The sequence below is a fragment of the Osmia lignaria genome, chromosome 14, assembly GCF_051020975.1.
Source record: "Osmia lignaria lignaria isolate PbOS001 chromosome 14, iyOsmLign1, whole genome shotgun sequence".
Classification (NCBI taxonomy): Eukaryota; Metazoa; Arthropoda; class Insecta; order Hymenoptera; family Megachilidae; genus Osmia; species Osmia lignaria.
This window is the reverse complement of record NC_135045.1, coordinates 4609547-4629292: the sequence shown is the minus strand read 5'-3', so window position 1 is coordinate 4629292 and position 19746 is coordinate 4609547. Positions and strand designations below refer to the sequence as shown.

Genomic DNA, 19746 nt, shown 5'->3' with positions numbered 1-19746 from the left:
AAAGAACCTTGTAAAAGGACAAGTTTACGTATCTTTAAAGCGTTTCTCCTCTCTTACAAGAGTTCACCAGGTGAAATATGGCTGTTTGAACCCGGACATGTTTCCTGTTACTTTTACAAACGCCAATTCCGGCTCGCAACATTCCAAACTATACACGAAACCACCGAACACGATAAGAAGGCATTTTCTACGAAAGGAAAAATCATTTACTGTTACTCGGTGTACCGTATTGTATCGAATAATCACTCGTGTTATTCTCCACTAGTGGTATACTAATTTTTCAATAATCCCGATGCTGTTAGCTTCAAATGCAAACTAGAATTTGCGAGTCATTGCGAGAAATGTTAATAAATTCGTGAATGAGTCATTACACGATGACGTTTCATGAAACATTGCTTTGATATTATAACAAATGAAATTGAAAATATTTGGCAGAAAATTAAATCACTCTTAATATTTTGATAATTTAAGCCTCTACTTACAACATTTATCATATTATATTTTCTTATATTTCTTTTCAAATAATTTTGAAATTGTTATATAGAATTCAAAGCTAAGAGAAAATTTTTATTTATTTTAATCAAAATGCAATTTGGTAATTTGGAGAAATTAGGAAAACAATAAAGATTCAAACATGCAATATTCAATAAATTATCATTTCTCATAAAATTCAATTGTAAATATGATACAAATCATTCGACTATTCGAACATCCAGTAAATAATCAGTTCAGATAGTCAAATTTAAGTTCTCGCTATTATTCTGAAATGAAAGATTTATCGAGGTGATACTTAAAAAGCACGTAATTCCCTGGCAACATTGTATATCTGCTCAACAATGTAATAAGTAGAGACCAGCCTATTCGAACGTATAGATCATCCTTCGAATACGGAGGTGGAGCGAAATAATACGTATATGGTCGTTAAAGCATTGTTCTGATGACTTATGGTGGGTAACTACAAATCGAGAAACTGCGACTTTGCAACGCGTTTCCAGCTTACAGGGGTCATATGAGGGCAGGTAACCTAACCTGACTTACTGCAACAATACCAAACTCTTTTGATGGTGGATCAGAATTAAATTAAAAATTTTCTAATTAAAGTTACGGTTAAAATATGTGAATTGAATAATTTAAAAAATAACAATTTTTATATTTAATTCTTTAAGAGGATCAATTCGTCTTTTGAGTGGTTCAGGCCCATCTCAGCTACTACTTTAAATATCCTTCACTTGTTTTCCATAATACGGAAGAACTACGAGCCAAAAACATGATTCCCTTGATTATTATCATTTCACATACCGTTACACGTGTTTTGCATCGAAGAAAATAACATGTACAGCAAAGTAAATTGTTCTCCACCGAAACGGTTACCTTGTAACTGTTAGGGTGATGAACTCATTACAATTTACGATAAACTACTTTTAAAATGGAGAAATAATTCTACTACAATATTAAACTTGCAAGTAACTAATTTATACTATGAAATTGTGATTGTTATGGAACATAATAATTCTTCTTTATGGAAATTACTCTATCAAACTGTATTTGAAAGACTCATAATTGAAACTTTAATGAAAGAATCGAGTTTTAGAACTTTCAATCTAATAAAATTATATTGTGCATAATAAAGAAAAAAATTGAACGTATAGAAAGTAGTAATTTAGAATTCTTGTAATATAACTGTTGTGAATCTACATTAATAGCATCTTTTCCTTAGTGATTCGGCAGGAAAAACGAACAAATTTCAAATCTCTATTATAATCTAATGCTTACGCAAACTTCGATCATGGTTCTCGTTTCACATCGGCTTTCGATTAAATTAACTCATTAATCCCAAGAGCTTCATTGAAAATTGATTTTCAAGCTATAATTTCAAACAATTTCTTTTAATTTTAATTTGAAGACGTGACACTTTATTTAGAGATAAAGTAAAAAATAAAAATTATTTCCTATACTGTACGATTGTCCTTATAAAAAGTCTTTGATCAATGTAGACGACACACAATCGTGTCTCGTCTCTTATTTCTATCGTGATGAAGCGACAAATAAAATGCAATGAAACGGGCCCAATCATCCGCATGTGTATAGCGAATCGTCTGAAAAACTACCGTGACGACGGCCTTCTACACACGAGACACGAAACCGCACCCCAAAGCGCGTGACTAGAGCTCGAAATAAAGGAAAAAAAGTGAAATAAAGTCGAACTGAGACGCGACGATAATGATGAAGACCGGCGACCAACCAAGAAAATCAACCACGAACAAACGAACCTCACCCCTTCCTTCAAATCGTGTGCAATCACCGTTCGGGGTGCCGAGAGTGGTTAGGCTCCTATATTATTATCTTCTAATTCCAGCAGCATTATGTACCAGCGGGAGATAGTGGTGTGAATGAAAGGAGAGTTGGAAATAAAATTCCAAGAAACAACGTGGCGACGAGACGGTAAAGAAAAATGAAAACCCCTCACCGACGTTCTTTTCAACAACCGTGCAACTTTCTTCTCCCTTCAACGAGTCTGTCCATTCGCCTTGTGCCCCTTTTTAAAGGGCATCTCCAAATTCACTAAAACTCTTGCAAACAATTCTTTTTTCAACAGGCATATAATTAGGCATATTTTTAAATATTAATTATTTCAATCAGTATCAATTCATCAAATCATGAAATCAACCTATGAATCGAAGATAATAGAAATAGCACACAATACTGATTACTGTTCCTGTTACACACCAGAATACGTCTTTGTTACATATAATACTGTAACTATACTAATTACGTTCCATATCGGTATGGGAGAATTTGCAGCAGCTAGTATAAAGCTGCTGTTTTCTATACGAGTAATCAAAGTGAAATTAAAGCGTTCACCGTATACATGTATGCACCTCTTCACACTGTCTTTTGAATTAAGATTGATGTTTCCCTATTGAACATTCCGAGACACTTAAATTTAATTGAAATTGAATTACTCGGGACAGGGAAGTCTCATTCCCAGGGTCAATCTATAGAGAATTCCAATACTTTTTGATTATCGAAGAAATTTGTTAAGACATCCTAGCTTCGATAATCAATAATTACTATGCATTATGCTAGGGCTTGAAAAGTGATCATTTTCAAAATCTTCATTTTGAAAATATCAATGTAATAAATATTTAATATAATTTTTCTGAGTTTACACTTGAATAATGGCACACCCGGTTTTAAAATTAAGAAATTAGGAATTATTAGACTTTCAAATTTTTTAATTTGGAAATTTAAAGATTTAGAGATTTAGAAATTTCAGATTTTCATATTTCCAAACATTCACATTTAGAAACTTAAAAATTTTCAAATTTACAAATTAAGAAATTGACTACCCATCTCTCCTCGAAACTGTACAACACTCGCCGGTTCGTGCACCTTCGCGAGCACAGTTGCCCATCAGTGTCCCAAATGATCAGCCCACAGTATGCAAAACCTGATGACGTTCGTGCAATTAACAGTATGCGTGCACGTATGTCCATCAGAACGTACGATGCATATATTCATCGTAGCAGAGAATCAGAGTGCGTTGAAAGGGTGGTAGAATTCGCAAAGAACGGAAGACAAGAGAAGCATCGATGCCGGACAAAACGAAATGTTTGGTCGTGGAAGAAGAAGCCGGCAGATATAATGGATATCTTTATTATCGAAGGGAGAATCAATGCCGATGGGAGTAAAGTCGTCGTGGTATTACAACAGCCCAACGACGACGTTCCGTTCCACCAGGCTAACAGAACTTCGGTCCAATTGGTCTACCCTTCCTCCCTCCCCTGCATAAATATTGATGAAAACGATACATTTATACGCGAACGACAAGTCCGTCCGCGGATAAAAAGTCAAGAGATTTATCGGGATACGGCCTCGCGACGACAGCCATTTCTGCGCCGATCATACATCAAGCAGAAAGCCTTCAGGCCAATTCTGAACGAGCCTGATCCTGGAACGATTCCTATTTCCAGACTGATCCACGTCTGATTCTTCAAAAAGTGTTGCAGAATTTTTTTAACCCATTTGCATCATTTTGTTGGAACAGAAAATGAATCTGTATCACGAAAATTTGTTTTGATGACGGACCTCTTAAAAATTCTGTATTCGGCATCTGAGCCAATGTAAGCTTCCAGTGAAAATTAAAATTTTGAAAATTTCTCTTTCCCCCTATTTTCTATAGAAAAGCATCCATGCTCGGTAATGTACACTCTACATAGGCATTTCTAGGGAAAATAGCGGGAAAGAGGAAATGTAGGAATAAGAGTTAGATTCTCTCTAAATTTTTATAAAATTGAAGAAAAACAATAGAAAGATCCTCCCCCTGCGTTTACTTTTAACCGAAAAAATCTGCAATCACTAAAGCTGTATGTATGATTATCTAATGTCCTATGACTTTTGAACCAGTCTGTACGCTTCTATAAAATGAAATATTTATACATTCCACAAATAGCAACTTAATTAAGTTACACCTGAAACGATTTAATTAAGACGGCAAAACAGTTGCGGAGAGGAAATGATACGAAGTGCCGATTGTGTTTAGGAACACTTCTTTCACTTCACTTGCTGGCATGTTTTGTAAGCATCATTAGAACCGGTTCCCTTGAACGCGTGGCATCGAATGAGAAACACGCCAGGAAATTATTTAAGACTTTGATCTTGCTAATTTAATAGGGAACTGTACCGCAAAAAGAAGGTTAAAGGAACGGCACGAACAGAATCACTGCACGCGTTAAATTTGATTTTCTCGTGTTAGTATCATACGTAAATAAAAGCAATTAAAATCTGTATACTCATATTTTGATATTTCATTATTTTTATTAAAATATGTATTCTAATAATTAGTTTTCCTTTTTCCTTTTAATTACAAAACATCTCTTTTCGATCTCATCAATTTTCTTATAAAAATTTATATGTGTATTTTTGTATACAATAATTTTGCAAGAATGAGACGTTGCTAATGCCTTTACAAAGAAATATCGAGCTACGACGCGCAAAGATAACATTGATGCCGATTACGATGCAACCGATCGCCTCACCGAGAATGTTTTCTTACAACAAGATCCCCGGATGGGCAGGGTCCCCAGACCCCTTTATTGGATTTAGTCCCCTAATGATTTTGTCAAGCCGGGATGAAAAGAACCTGCCAACATTCCGTCGTGACTCGTTCTGCATTCGAATTTGGCACTGTAACCACGTTCGCCTAACCATCCAGGGAGCCCCCTCGTAAATTATATTTCACGGATCGTAACCCATCACCTAACACAATTATCCGCGAGAAACAACCGACAAGGAGATGATCTTTTAACGTTATTCAATATCCAGGCTTGTCCCCTATGATTTATCTATGATTCCTTAAAAATTTACATCTTTGAAAATTTCTTATTAAATTCAGATTCTCCTCCAGCTAAACGTAACATTTCTGACAAGCGGTTTTCTTTGAGAAAATTATTTTTAAATTCTATAAGTAAGCTTAACAGGTAAATCAATATTAATAATCAATATTTATAATCCCATAAAAAAAAAAAGGAAACTGAAATAGACAGATATCAAGGTAGCGAAGATTAATTGAACATCAAGAAGCATCGAGCTCCTTGCCACAATACAGAAAACACAGGTTCCCAATTATTTCCTTAAATGCCTCAGAGTATCGGCCGTCGGTTATCTTGCTGTTACGCGAAACTAATAAATCTTTCTCGCGGTGGATACATACATATCGTTTCTTTCTTTCTACCATCGTTCCTGGAATGAGGCTCTCGATCATACACCATTAATTATCTACACAATGCATGAGGATTAAGTTTTTCTGATGTTGGGCCCGCCGAAAACGTAGGTACGTGCGCCTGGCGCATCACCGGACGTCAACTCTAAATGGAAATGTCTTAATTATCAGAGCACGTAGTGGCTCAACAAACAAAAAGCATCTTCAACCGTTGCCTACACCGCCCCGCGACACATCTATACGCATCTCCAACGATTTCAAGTAAGATTCACGTATAAAGAGGAGACGCGTTCGAATGCTGTGATACCACTAAAAGTAATGACATTTTTATTGGTGACACGAAAGAAACATTGGTAACAATATGTCATCGTGCAACGAATAAGTCATGAGAATTCTTAAAACAAAAATTAATATCAAATTTCAAACAATTTTTTAACTAACATACTGAATTAATATAAAAGCTTGGATGATAACGTCTACTACTGCATTACCGACTGTTTTGAATCTGCGCGCCTAAACATGACTGACCTGCGCATGCGCACTACTGCATTATTCAATATCTTCGTTTCTTCTTTTTATTTTTTTTAATCGCTTTTAGCGATTGGCCAATTCGTTTCGATATCTATACGATCTATGCGAAAAACATTAGCCAAACTTCAAGACTACGAGAATGAACCAATGATTGTTTCTACTTTTTGCGCAAGTGCAGTAAGTGCAGTCAATGCGAACAAACCTAATGTCGACCGACGTGGGTAAACGAGCAGCAAATAGCTCAACGTGTAAATTAATTTCGGCGAAAGCTAAGAAATTGAATTCATGGTTAACGATTCAATTTGTCGATCACACTGCGTTAACATGTGACATACAAGAGAAAGATAACGGCTGAAAGTCTGCACATTGCAGCAAAAATGATTCTGTTCTAAAGGCTCGCAGCATCGTCTTTTAAGATCAGCTGTCATAAGCAGACGATAGACAGGTAAAATTTATTTACTATTTGACATTTTTGTCCTGTTCAATCTTTTAACAATTAGTATATGTTTAATAGTTTTATAGAAATTAAATAAATATAATTTCAACTACCCCCTTTAATCTTTTTCAAATTAGTATTTACACTTTCATTTTAATGTATATGCTTTCTATAATTTTAGCATCTGCTAATTATTGGATCATAAGGTCATGGAATTGACTGAAACTAATGTACAAATAAGAGATCGTTCCATTAACTTAATCCCTGTGTACATTAAACAAGAGAACGATGAACACGAAACAGATTTCAATGATGTTGAAATAATCAATGCAGCTCAAGATTTCTGTGCTATTGAAATCAAGGAAAGTAAAGAATGTACTGCAATTAACAGCAATAAAGAATCAAATGTAAATAATAAAAATTGTAGACAACATACAAACAGTTTAAACTCTACATTAAATGTAGTTCATCAAAATGAAAACTGTAACATTAATGGTATATTAAATGGATCAGTGTATCTGCAAAATTTGGACTATGAAAATATAAATATAGAGATACAGAAGCCTACAGATCAAATTGCTGAAGTTTTTATCGATCAAAATGAACAGCCACAAACAACTAATTACAGTGTTTCAACTGTTACTATACCGAGTGAACTTCTAGGATTGAATCTTAACATAAAAAAAGAAAATGAATTAGATCAAGAAACGGTTTATGCTACAGAATGGTTATGCAGCGTAAGCGCTGAAAGCGATCTCCGATTGAAAGTTTCTAAAAATACCAAGGAGAAAGCAAACATTTCTACCGACATTGACGCTACGATAACACTATTAACAAAGCAGAAAGATCGGATACCAGAAAATAATAATAACTTGAAAACCAAAGAAAGTACGCCTGAGAGATCTAGGAAACAACTGAAGTTAAGATCAAACTCATTACAGGATTACAAAGAGAAGCTGAGGAGAAAAGCAGAGTGTATGAGGGAGAAGAGAAAAAAATTATATGAACAAGAAAGCGAAGAACAACGCCAGCAGAGACTAGCAAAAGAAGCAGCAAAGAGGCGAGAAATGAGAATGTATTATGAAACTCCCGAGCAAAGAAGAAAAAGATTAGATGTAGAAGCAGCGAGGAAACGAGAATACAGAATGTATAACGAAACGCCTGAAGACAGAAGAAAAAGATTAGATCGTGAGGCAGAAAGAAGAAGACTGAAAAGACTTTCGTTATATGCTAGTGAAACTCCTGAGCAAAGAAGAGAAAGGTTAAACAGAGAATCGGCGAAACGAAGAGAAGCTCGACACAATCAATATGCTAAAGAGACAGAAGAAGAGAGAAAAGAAAGATTAAAAAGAGATGCTTTAAGAGTTAGGGAAATGAGATTTACTAGATCTGCTATTGAAACAGAAGAGGAGCGCAAACAAAGGTTAGTAAAAGATGCTCTGCGAAAGAGGGAGGTAAGAATGCATGGACGACATTCGGTGAATAATAATTTCACTGAACTTCAAACCGTTCGCAATTTTGAAGAATTAAACAATGTGCAGATAAAGGAGAATCCTGATAATCAGTTGGGAGGTCATTATTTGAACAACTGGATGATGTGGTTCCAAAATTCAATTGTTCAACCAGTTCATGTTGGCGAACAGATCATCAAATCTCAATTAGAAAATAACGAATAGAAAAAAGTTTGTTACACAAGTTTTAGTGCAAGAAGTACAGTGTTTTAATATACATATATTAGGCAAATTATATAATGTTTAAACTATGTATAATTTGTACATGCTTTTTCACACATTTGTGCTTAAATTCTGTGGCTACTGCATTAACATACTGTTTGCAACGTACAGTTTATATTAGCAATAATTCTTATACATTTTATACTTATAAATTTTGTAATAAAGCAAACATCTGTTAATTAGTACATTTATTGAAATAAGAAAAAAAGGTCAATGATTGATATCAACCTTTGAGATGTTCAATACTATTAAACTTTTTATATCTTAGACACGTATTAAACTTTTACCATTTTAAAAGATGTACAAAATATAATAAAATTATTATAATGTTATTCTATTATTTAATATGAATGAGGAAGAAAGAAGTTTGTTAAACTGTTAAGATTGTAAAGAATTCAAATTATATGTTTGTAACATAAAAAAAAAATTATTCTTAACAGTGCCTTTTGTTTACTATTTTGCGAAAACAATTTATATACATGTATATATTATTTAAATATGGATGAATGATTCCAGGGAAATCTTAACTTCCACTTGGAATGAATGTACATTGTAATGAAATCTTTTCTACAGTTCCTTTGTATCGAATAAAACAAAGTATATTATCATGCAACTTTGATTATTTAATTATTACCCTGTATTTATTTTGTACTTATTCTGTTTGAATATTATACTTGATATAACTTTTATACAAGATAGAAAACAATTTCAAAAATGGAAGTAGTTAATAATTTCAAAAATGTTTTTTTATGTTATTCATGTGTAATTGTTAAAAGTTGTTATCTTCGATCATTTACAATAATACAATAAGTTTATAATAAAAGTATTTTAAAAACTTACCTTCCATTTACAATGAAGAATCGAAAATAGCGTCCAATACAAACACTAAAGGTCAGACTCGTCACGTTTTGTACCACTCGCGATAATAAAAATATTGAATTAATCAAGAAATATTTTTTACACTTATTATTATATCATATTTTTACATCAAATCAGACCCTACAACATGAGTATATATCAAACACAAATTTTCCAAAGATAGCAGTGGTAATCGTACTTTCTGTAATTACTTAAAAACGAGGTACTTTATTTAGAAATTGTTAAACAACTTGGAAAGCTAATATGAATTATCAAACACTTAAATGTATACCTTATGATATTCAATATTTTTATTTTAATTACACTTTACGAGATCAGATAGCCCAAATTACATTCACGTACGCGCACTTTGAAAGATTTTAAGCAACTAAACTTAGGTTTAAATCAGGTCGATTTGCACAGCTTAACCATCATTGGTCATTCTTCGACCAACGACTATACTCCTTTATTTCAAATGTTTGAACCGGAATCACCCACGTTTCAGCTAAGTTTGTAACCTAAAACGTAAAACAAATATTGTAACCTTGATTAATTGATGTTAAATAAATAATATTTTAAATTAAAAATTGTTATTATTCAGGAAATAATTATGAATATGTCTATTATAAAACAGTCTTGTAACTTGAATAATATACACTTGTTATAAATATAAACCTTTTTCTACATAAGCACCTTTTTGTTGTTATATTTAAGAATAAAAAATGGGTTTAACAAAGCAATATTTAAGATATGTACCAGCAGGAAATGCAAACATAATTGTTAGTCCTTCTTGCAATATTGTATTTGTAACATTACAAGGACAAGAAGGTAGATTTGTAGCAGTTGGTGCATGTGAACATGTTTTCATATGGGATTTACGTTTAGGAGAGAAGGTGAACTATAAAATATTTATGTAGTTTCAACAATAAATTCGATAATCATTATTATATTTTTCCATTTTAGGCCCAAGTATTATCTGGAGACAAAGTAAATGTTACGTGTTTAGCTGCCTCTCCTAATAAGCAACATGTAGCAGTTGGTTATGCGGATGGCACTATAAAAACTTTCAATTTAGCATCAGGAGAAAATACAAGTATATTTGTAGGTCACAGATCTGAAATTACAACTCTAGCATATGATAGTAAAGGACATAGATTAGCTTCTGGATCAAAGGTAAGATATTTAATATAGGATAATTCACAGAAATTATTAATCTGTATTCATTGCTTTTCAGGACACAGATATTATCCTTTGGGATGTAGTAGCAGAAACTGGAATTTGTCGATTAAGTGGACATAAAGGTGTAATAACTAAACTTGTATTTATGAGTAATTATAATATCATTATTAGTGCCAGCAAAGACACATTTGTCAAATTCTGGGACTTAGATACTGAACATAATTTTAGAACCCTTGTTGGTCATAGAACAGAGGTATGTAAATTTTTAATAGTTAGATTCTTGTTACCCATAATAATCATTTTATTTCTTCAGGTTTGGGGTCTAGCTTTAATTAAAGATGATCATTATTTAATAACTGGTTGTAATGATAATGAATTACGAATATGGAAAATATCTTTTATTGATAATGAAACTGTAGATATTCATTTGCAAGAGTTAACTCTCACTGATGATGCTGAAGTTAGTGACATGGTACATTTCTCTTAACTTATATTTATGTATACAATTTATTTACAGTTTCTATGTTTAATACAAGTATTATATTTGTAATAGAAACATCCTTTGAGATGTGAAAAAGTTGGAAGCATATTGCGAAGCGGTCGTGGACGAGTTGTATCTCTTGAAGTTGATACAACACATACTGTTATTGGATGTCATGGAGTGGATAGTACAATTGATTTATTTCAAGTATTACCTGATGCCAAAGTAAAAGAGAATGTCGTTAAACGCTTACGAAAAGAACGAAAGAAAGCAGAGAAGTATGCGAAAATGTTTTTCTAAGTGTATTTATACAAATCAAATATTTCATAAATATTTATTAATGTAACATATATGTTTTAAAAATAGAACTGGAAGCAATGTAGAAATAAATTACTCGGGAACACCAACTATAAAAGATGAGATCATTCGTTTACCTATTATCAAAGTATCTGCTAAAGCTAAAGGGCTCGATATAGTAATGGGTAGAGGAGGTGAACTCAGAGTAAGTTGTAGCGAATACTTATTTCTTTGTTTAACACATTTCTCGCCACTTGTTCAGCTCATGTTATATTTTTGTCATTAAAGTGTCAATAATTGAGATCTAGATCTCAATTATCTAGATCTTTAGCTACTATCGAGTCGTGTGGCACGGAACACGTTAAATAAATTATTAACTTCATTTTTGTTTATTACTATTTCAGATATGTATTGGAGTTAATAATAACTCAATGGAATTATATTCTCTATTCACACAAGAGAAAGATGCTGAAGTAAAACAATTAAGATCAATGACAAATCACGGTCACCGTACGGACGTTCGCGCTGTTAGTTTTAGTTCTGATAATTTGGCTTTTGCAACAGCTAGCGGAGATTCTGTAAAATTATGGAACAGGTATTAACAATTGATTAATATTAATGATTGAGTAATAAATGAAAATTTGTAAGAATATTCTAAAAATCATATTGTTTTCTAGACCAACCCTGGCGTGCTTACGTACTGTGGAATGTGGTTATGCTTTGACTCTAACGTTTGTACCAGGAGACAGACATTTAATAGTAGGTTTAAAAGATGGCAAAATGTTGATTATTGATATTACAGCAGGTGATGTTTTGGAAGAAGTACCTGCACATTCTAAGGAACTTTGGAGCGTCACGCTATTTCCCGACAGGGTATTCCATTTTAATCTATTTTTATTTTATAATTTAATTGTGCGTATAAATTTACAGTTACTATTGACAATTTTACAGAAAGGAGTAGCTAGTGGTGGAGGAGATCAAACGGTAAAATTCTGGAATTTTGAACTTATTGAAGATCCTGACAGAGAGATAAAAGCGAAAGTTTTATCTGTTTTACATTTAAGAACTTTGAAACTGGAAGATACTGTATTATGTGTAAGAATAAGTCCTAACAATAGATTTGTTGCAGTTGCACTGCTTGATTCTACTGTAAAAATCTTTTTCCTTGATACTTTTAAGGTAATCATTTAAAAGTACAATATAATATTTACTTTGTTAGAATGAAGTATCTAAAAATTCTACAATCATGTTTCAGTTTTTCATTTCACTTTATGGACATAAGTTACCGGTATTGTGTATGGATATATCTAGCGACTCAACACTTATTGCCACTGGTTCTGCAGATCGAAATATTAAAATTTGGGGTTTAGATTTCGGAGATTGCCACAAATCAATATTCGCTCATGATGATTCCGTCACGGGATTGTCATTTGTTCCTGGGACACATTATGTTTTCACATGTGGAAAAGATGGAAGAGTGAAAGAATGGGACGCTGATAGTTTTCAAAAGATTGTGACATTGCATGTAATTAAATTTATTACAATAAATAACGAATTAATGAGTGTAATGAAAAATTATATAAAATTTATCTACTCAGGGACATGCAGGAGAGGCATGGAATTGTTCTGTTTCTCCAAATGGTGTTTATGTTGTATCCTGCGGATCAGATAAGGTAGTTAGGTTGTACGAAAGAACTTCGGAGCCCTTAGTTCTTCAAGATGAAGAAGAAGAAGAAAGAGAACGTCAAGAAAATGAATTAGCTACTGGAGAAAGTACCGTTGTTCCAGGACAGAAACAACAGTCTTTACCTTCAAGAAAAACTGTCTCTAGTGAAAGAGGGGTAAGAACTAATGCGTCGAATGTTAAAGTAACTATTCTCCCTCATCATATATAATTCAATTTTTATAATTTTTAGGCTGAATTAATAATGGAATGTTTAGACGTCTCTGCAGAATATAATGAACAGTTATCGAAAGCAGTAGCAGCGGGGATCGATAAAGCGCCTCCTGTTCCTTTGCAAATGCAAGCTTACAATTGTGAAACCATAGATGATTACTTTTTAGAAACGATTAAACGGATCAGAGCAAGGTAAAATATGTTTATATAAATTGTATATATTAAATAGAATAAAAATTAATTATTATTTTTTAGCGATTTGGAAGAAACATTATTATTATTACCTTACTCGGTTGCGTGCGACATTCTTAAGAAGCTTCCTAAACTATTGCAGTCGGATTATCACACGGAATTAATGTCGAGATTAGCCCTGTGTTTAATACAAGCCCATCATGGTCCAATTATAGCTACAGAAGAACTTTTGCCTGTGTTAGAAACCGTGAAAACACTTGCCATCAAGAAAGTTTCTGACCTGAAGGTAGGAATAATTTTTCAAAATATAAATCGTATTTTTAATATTCAAAATCAATAAAAGTTGCTATTAAAAGTAATTTTCTTTATTTTTAGGATATGATTGGTTTTAATTTACACGGGATGATGCATATACAACGCACTATCGAAGAAAAAGAAGGAATACAACTTTTCAGAGATGCAACCAAAAGCAGTAAACGTCGAAACAGAGTTAGAAGAAATAAAGAAAAAGCATTGAAACGAGCAATCATGTCGTTGTAATGTTTTATATTTAATAATGATGAAATTTTGTACATACTTTTAATAAAAATGAAAAAGTTATCTCCCGGTAAAAAGTAATATAGTACAAACAGTAATAAAAATTTTATTTCTGTACAACATTATAATAACATTGTTATTTAAATAAGTTTTGATTCTTGCGCGCTACAATCTTTGGTTCTGTTGTAACATTTATGTGTAGTTCATGATCTTTCATTTTGATAATTTTAATGATTCGTACACCTTATTACACCTAATTTGCATACATAAATCGGTCATAAACGAGGTTACATGGGCTTCCTTATCCTTTTGTTTGCCACTTTCATATACGGTAACTAAAGTCATTCTGGGATCAGTATTATACATTGCATATACACACGCATCCTGTAAAAGAATTGGTTAATACGATTAATTAATTGCTTTTAAACTAATAACACACCTTTGCATTTTTACTATACACAATTTTATCCATGGCAAGAAGTTCCGTATATCTTTCTTTAAATCGCTTTTGAATATTATCCAAATGAATTGATGGTTTTTGTGCAAATACCTAAAATAATAATTTTAGATAATAAAATTTTCTTTGTCAAAAATATATAGAAGATATTAAATTTAGTCGCTTATAATCTATATAAATTTACACTAGGACAACTGAGGACAACGGGAAACTGTTCAGTCACATTTGGTTCTCTGCGAGGATGCCTGTAACCTGGACCCGCATCTTCGACTCCTCGAGAATCAAATATTATTAAAACTGCTAAAACGTCATGTTTACGTTGAAAACTTTGTATTCTAAAATAAATATACATTAGTTTTTATTGATTGATGATTTAAACAACTTGATTACATCAAAAAATTAAAAATGTATTACTTATGATAGTAATCCACATTTTGCTTGCTCATGATGCTTCTCATTTCTCCTGGATTAGCTTGCTGACTTAAGGTAGTATGAAAATATAATGAACATTTAGCTAATATGTTACCGCGTAATTTCACTAACCATTGGTATAATGCTGGTTGTTGGTTTGCTTTCAGAAAAGAAGCACTGAAACCTAATTTCCATGACTGAAAATGTTATATGTGAAGATTAAATATTTTTATAATTTTTATTCATTATGTACATTACTGACCTCTTTACTTTGTAAAGTTCTTTCCCATGCTGACATTCGTGTTTGTGCACCATAGAGAGCCATTAATGTTAACAAAAACCTCCAATGTTGAAGTTCAACTTGTGCTTTTGTTAACTGTACTAATATTTCACACTCTAATCTAATCAAAATATACTTTAATTTTAGGATATTATATGACACATCACAACATAATTTTATTTTTATTTATACTTACGTTAAACTTGTCTTAATAGCAGTTAATGCTAAATGTGAACATGATAAAGAATGAGCTTCTGCTATTCCTTCAATGGATTCTAATAATTCTTGATATCTCATGGCTTTGCTATTTACACTCATGTTATACATTTTTTCATAACTATAATAAAATAACAGTGTAAAAAAAACCATTGAATAATATATCGAAATAATAATATACTAACAAATCTATTAGCTGTATTTTTGCTGTTATGTATTGGCACAATTGATTAGAAACTTCAGCAACTGTTGCTCCAATGGAATTGGTTCCTCTAGTCATTTCTTCTACCCTCTTCAAATCAGATTTTAATAATTCATACACTGTTCTCAGTGAATTCTAAAACAATGGAAGCTAAATTTTAAATGAATTTTATAATCATTTCATAAATTAAACATTATTTTAAACTTGGTATTTACATCTTTCCTTAAAAATCCTTTATTTTTGGTATGAAGGAAACCTAAATCTGCATATGAATGTTCCGCTACAGCTATTTGAGGTAAATGCATAAGTAACATTCCCCATGGACCCATCTGTGTTTGACGGCATGATCCACGTTCTTTTTCCTAAACATAAATTAATATAATTATCTTAAACTTAATGTTGTATTAACAATTAACATTTCATTGAAAATCAAAGTAAACTATGCTTAAATAATCTTTCTGTCCTATAATTACTCCATATTTTATAATTTTGCTTCATGATATAATGGTACATAATACAGTTTATTAAGATAAACATTATGATTTCATTAATATTGAACAGTTAAAGAGTTATGTATAAGTTAGAATTCCTTTGAATAAAATTAGGAGTAAATAAATAATATGAAAGTAAGAATCTTCAGTAATTACTTACAACTAACTCCTTAGCTTTATCAGTACACAATTGAGCAACTTGAGTAAAGAAAGTATTGAGAAATTCTTCTTCATGCTCCATTCTTTAACTATTCCTCTTACGATTGTTACAAAATTGTTTGTATTTATTTTGACAGTTCATATTTTTAATGCAATACCTATAGGTATCTTCTTTATACATACATGTACTCGAGTACATATAATTGTTGTAACGATTTCTAATCTCTTTTAATTTTATAGATCAATTAAACTCCTAAAAATGAATTAGAAATTAATATAACCTAAATAGAAAGAAAATGATCATCTTTTCTACAAAATACATTGTTTTTATTCCTGTTATACCACAGATAAGATATGAAGTAGAGAAATCATTTTATGGGAGTTCGTGTCCCACAATCTGAAATACCGACATTCTATTGCGCTAGAACGAAGATTTCAGGAACTAAACTCTCATACTCAAAAATGGTTCAGGTTCAGGCATCTGATAGGGGGTGCAGATTGATTCCAATGTTGACCGTCCAAGCGCTGAAGATAGTTACCTGCCATGTTGTATATATACTTGATGTCACGAGAGTCCATAACTGCGAAAAGACCAGTTTTCGTTCTTTTCTGCGCATTGTCGCTCTGATTGGCGATACTTCCAGCGGAAGTGGAAAGCGATTGGCGGATCGCTTTCCCCCACCATCGCTGCGTTCCCCCACCATCTTCCAACCTGCGCGCTTAGTTATGGACTTTCGTGACCTCAAGTATATACACAACATAACCAAAGTTAACCTATGTTACGAAGAAGCGTCGTGTGTTCATATTCTTTAAAGGATATACAATCGTTTTTGAATAAGTGCAAGAAATATAAAAGTTAAGGATGGATTTTCAAAATCGACCTGGAGGCAAAACTGGCGGTGGAGGCGTTGCCTCCTGGTCAGAGAGTAATCGAGACAGGAGAGAACGATTACGACAATTGGCGTTAGAAACTATTGATCTTAACAAAGATCCATATTTTATGAAAAATCATTTAGGCTCTTATGAATGTAAACTGTGTTTAACGCTTCATAACAACGAGGGCAGTTATCTGGCCCATACACAGGGTAAAAAGCATCAAGCTAACCTAGCTAGGAGAGCTGCGAAAGAAGCAAAGGAAGCACCTCAAACTCTTGCTCCTGAAAAACCTCGGGTAGAACCAAAAAAGTTCGTAAAAATTGGACGACCCGGTTATAGGGTAACAAAACAACGTGATCCAGAATCGGGACAACAAAGCTTATTATTCCAAGTTGATTATCCAGAAGTTGCCGACAATGTTATTCCACGGCACAGATTTATGTCGGCATATGAACAAAGAGTTGAACCGCCAGATCGTAAATGGCAGTACTTATTATTCGCCGCAGAACCTTATGAAACTATAGCTTTTAAGGTAAATAGCAACAATATGAATATAAATATTTTTAAGGATTTTACTTGCGATTTTTTATTTAAAAATATAATTATGTTCTAGGTCCCTAGTAGAGAAGTTGAAAAGGCAGAAGGAAAATTTTGGACTCATTGGAATAAGGATACAAAACAGTTTTTCCTGCAGTTTGCATTTAAGAATGAAAAGCCATCAGTTGGCAAAGTACCACCACCTCCAGTTCCTTTAATACGACCTGGTTTAGGACCAACTATGGTACCAGTTCCACCACCACCAAGACCACCAATGTTTAATCCAGTACCACCACCACCAGCACTTCTAGCCACAGGAATGCAAATACCTCCTCCACCTCCACATTTAGCATAATTCTTTAATATAACATACAAAAGCAAAATAATAAACTTATAATGTATATTTCTTTTATTATAAATAAAGCGAACGTCTTTTATTCTAATGTAAAAAAATACTAACCCCTATTTTATTTTATAATAAAATAAATAGAAAAATTTGATTTTCTGTTTTTAATTTTATTAATATAAACTTAGTAGAATGTACAGCAAGTTTATCCGTAAAAATAGTTCCTGAAACAAACGAAATCAAAATACTTGTTAAATTCACTAAAAATTAAAATAAAAATATTATTGGATTGTACTTAAATATTTTCAGAATGAACGTTCAACATGATGTAAAGTGTTGTACGCACTTTTCAGACCGCCCGTTCATACTATCATCATAAAATATCTTATTTACTAACGTAAATAATCAGCTAATACTTATACTAAAACAAAAACATATACATACTTGCATGCTTAAGCACTAAGCACACAAACACCTCCAACAGCCTTAATTTTGTCTTCTGCTGATTTACTGAAAAATTTAGCTCTGACAATAACTGGTTGTTTGGGAAGGTGTCCCTTTCCTAAAAGTTTGTAGTATCCCTGCAAAACAAAATAAGGAAAAATATAAACACAAATATCAGCATATACATAAGTAGCTACCTATATTTTAAAGCTTACCGCTTTTACAAGATCAATTACTGGTACTTTTTCTGTAGAATCCTTATATTTAAGCCTGGTCTGTTCAGAAACCAGTGTCCATAGTTTGTCCAAATTTAAAGTAGGACACCATTTTGTATTTCGCCTTAAATGGTAATTTCTCATACCAAGCTACAAATAAAAATGTTAGAAGTTACAAAACCCTTAGTTTCAAATAATATATTTAACACTTGTATACTTTATCAGAATAAGTGTAAAATGCATTCAATGTAATTCAGTTCGCCGGTGAATAATATTATCATCATTATATCTACGATTATTGACTGCAATATATATAAAAAATTTATGTTCACCTTTCCAAAGTAACCAGGATGGTACTTATCAAAGTTGATACGATGGTGGTGTAAACCACCAGCATTACCACGTCCACCAGGATGTTTTCTGTGTTTACCTAAATTAAAATATTTCAATATTAAACTTATTGTTACTTAGAATAAGAGTAATGTTCTATCAATACGTATATTGTCATACCTATGCGACCATGGCCGTGACTCACATGACCACGAAGCTTCCTGGTCTTCTTTTTGTGTGTCGACTGTCAGCAATAATAAACAAAAGAAAATAAATAAATTACATCAATCAATTATTCACAAATTTATAATGATTTTAACGTATGTTTCATCATGAAGGTTATATTTAATGCAGTCATAAGGTTAAGAATATTTATAATCAATATCTCAACATCTATAACAAAAAATAATAACTCGAAGAAAAGATTTATGAAATTTTTAATAAGATTATGATTGCTTCTATCTTAATAATTCACAGATGCTGTTAATAATGCTGGATAAGGTACAACACTTTCAACATCACCTACTCACCATCTTGATCGCAATGCAAAGAACGGGAAGCGTGTTCTTCGCAGGAAAGTTGCCACTTTTAACGCAGATGGCGCATGTGTATGGAACTGTTTATTCATAAATAATGAAAATTATTATTAAAAAATATATTCAAACAGGATTTCAAATTGCATAGATTCAATGATTAAACAAAAATATATAAAATATATTTACTTAAGCAAACACTTTTACCACAGAAATGCATCAGTTCAATATTGTAATGTATTAGAAGAATACTTATTGCACTAAATTTGTTAAGAACTTTAATGGTAAAAAGAGAAAAACTATATAAATGAGTATTTTTTTATAGCAGAGATAGTTTATTCTCTTATATATAAATATTAATTTATCGTACATTAGAAATTATTCTT

General features: G+C 32.2%; 5 protein-coding genes and 1 long non-coding RNA gene across 8 annotated transcripts in view; 3 read left to right on the top strand and 3 right to left on the bottom strand.

The window, feature by feature from the left end:
- Positions 1-9566, bottom strand: part of LOC117607474 (uncharacterized) — a 62018-nt gene extending 52452 nt beyond the window's left edge. Inside the window, exon 1 of the long non-coding RNA XR_004582176.2 lies at positions 9263-9566. This is a non-coding gene — a long non-coding RNA (uncharacterized LOC117607474). The remainder of the gene's footprint in view (positions 1-9262) is intronic.
- On the top strand, positions 6398-8711 carry LOC117607463 (uncharacterized). 2 transcript variants are annotated; one of them, XM_034331183.2, is made up of 3 exons: positions 6398-6698; positions 6871-8112; positions 8231-8370. In XM_034331183.2, exons 2-3 carry the CDS (start codon positions 6899-6901, stop codon positions 8232-8234), a joined length of 1218 nt encoding a protein of 405 aa, XP_034187074.1. In that variant the 5' UTR covers positions 6398-6698; positions 6871-6898; the 3' UTR covers positions 8235-8370. The 2 variants fall into 2 exon arrangements, with proteins under 2 accessions (XP_034187074.1, XP_034187073.1); XM_034331182.2 differs by having other exon boundaries at positions 6871-8711.
- Positions 9567-9604: 38 nt separating the features above from the next.
- On the top strand, positions 9605-13866 carry LOC117607457 (WD repeat-containing protein 3). The gene is made up of 14 exons (XM_034331175.2): positions 9605-10173; positions 10244-10453; positions 10515-10712; positions 10773-10931; positions 11013-11218; positions 11307-11442; positions 11642-11832; positions 11915-12110; positions 12189-12416; positions 12493-12762; positions 12836-13078; positions 13154-13326; positions 13390-13612; positions 13702-13866. The coding sequence occupies exons 1-14, from the start codon at positions 10003-10005 to the stop codon at positions 13864-13866; spliced, it is 2769 nt and encodes a 922-aa protein (XP_034187066.2). The 5' UTR covers positions 9605-10002.
- Positions 13867-14076: 210 nt separating this feature from the next.
- On the bottom strand, positions 14077-16578 carry LOC117607465 (KICSTOR subunit 2). 2 transcript variants are annotated; one of them, XM_034331187.2, is made up of 10 exons: positions 16422-16578; positions 16081-16332; positions 15645-15791; positions 15413-15564; positions 15208-15348; positions 14994-15132; positions 14735-14928; positions 14505-14655; positions 14303-14413; positions 14077-14247 (listed from the first exon to the last, which is right to left on the bottom strand). In XM_034331187.2, the coding sequence occupies exons 2-10, from the start codon at positions 16159-16161 to the stop codon at positions 14077-14079; spliced, it is 1287 nt and encodes a 428-aa protein (XP_034187078.1). In that variant the 5' UTR covers positions 16162-16332; positions 16422-16578. The 2 variants fall into 2 exon arrangements, with proteins under 2 accessions (XP_034187078.1, XP_034187077.1); XM_034331186.2 differs by having other exon boundaries at positions 16400-16540.
- A 43-nt stretch (positions 16579-16621) lies between these two features.
- Positions 16622-18569, top strand: Sf3a2 (splicing factor 3A subunit 2). The gene is made up of 2 exons (XM_034331194.2): positions 16622-17487; positions 17569-18569. Exons 1-2 carry the CDS (start codon positions 16942-16944, stop codon positions 17845-17847), a joined length of 825 nt encoding a protein of 274 aa, XP_034187085.1. The 5' UTR covers positions 16622-16941; the 3' UTR covers positions 17848-18569.
- On the bottom strand, positions 17516-19426 carry RpL27A (ribosomal protein L27A). The gene is made up of 7 exons (XM_034331198.2): positions 19358-19426; positions 19008-19071; positions 18830-18927; positions 18498-18647; positions 18283-18419; positions 17953-18062; positions 17516-17849 (listed from the first exon to the last, which is right to left on the bottom strand). Exons 1-5 carry the CDS (start codon positions 19358-19360, stop codon positions 18291-18293), a joined length of 444 nt encoding a protein of 147 aa, XP_034187089.1. The 5' UTR covers positions 19361-19426; the 3' UTR covers positions 17516-17849; positions 17953-18062; positions 18283-18290.
- Between the last annotated feature and the right edge of the window lie 320 nt (positions 19427-19746).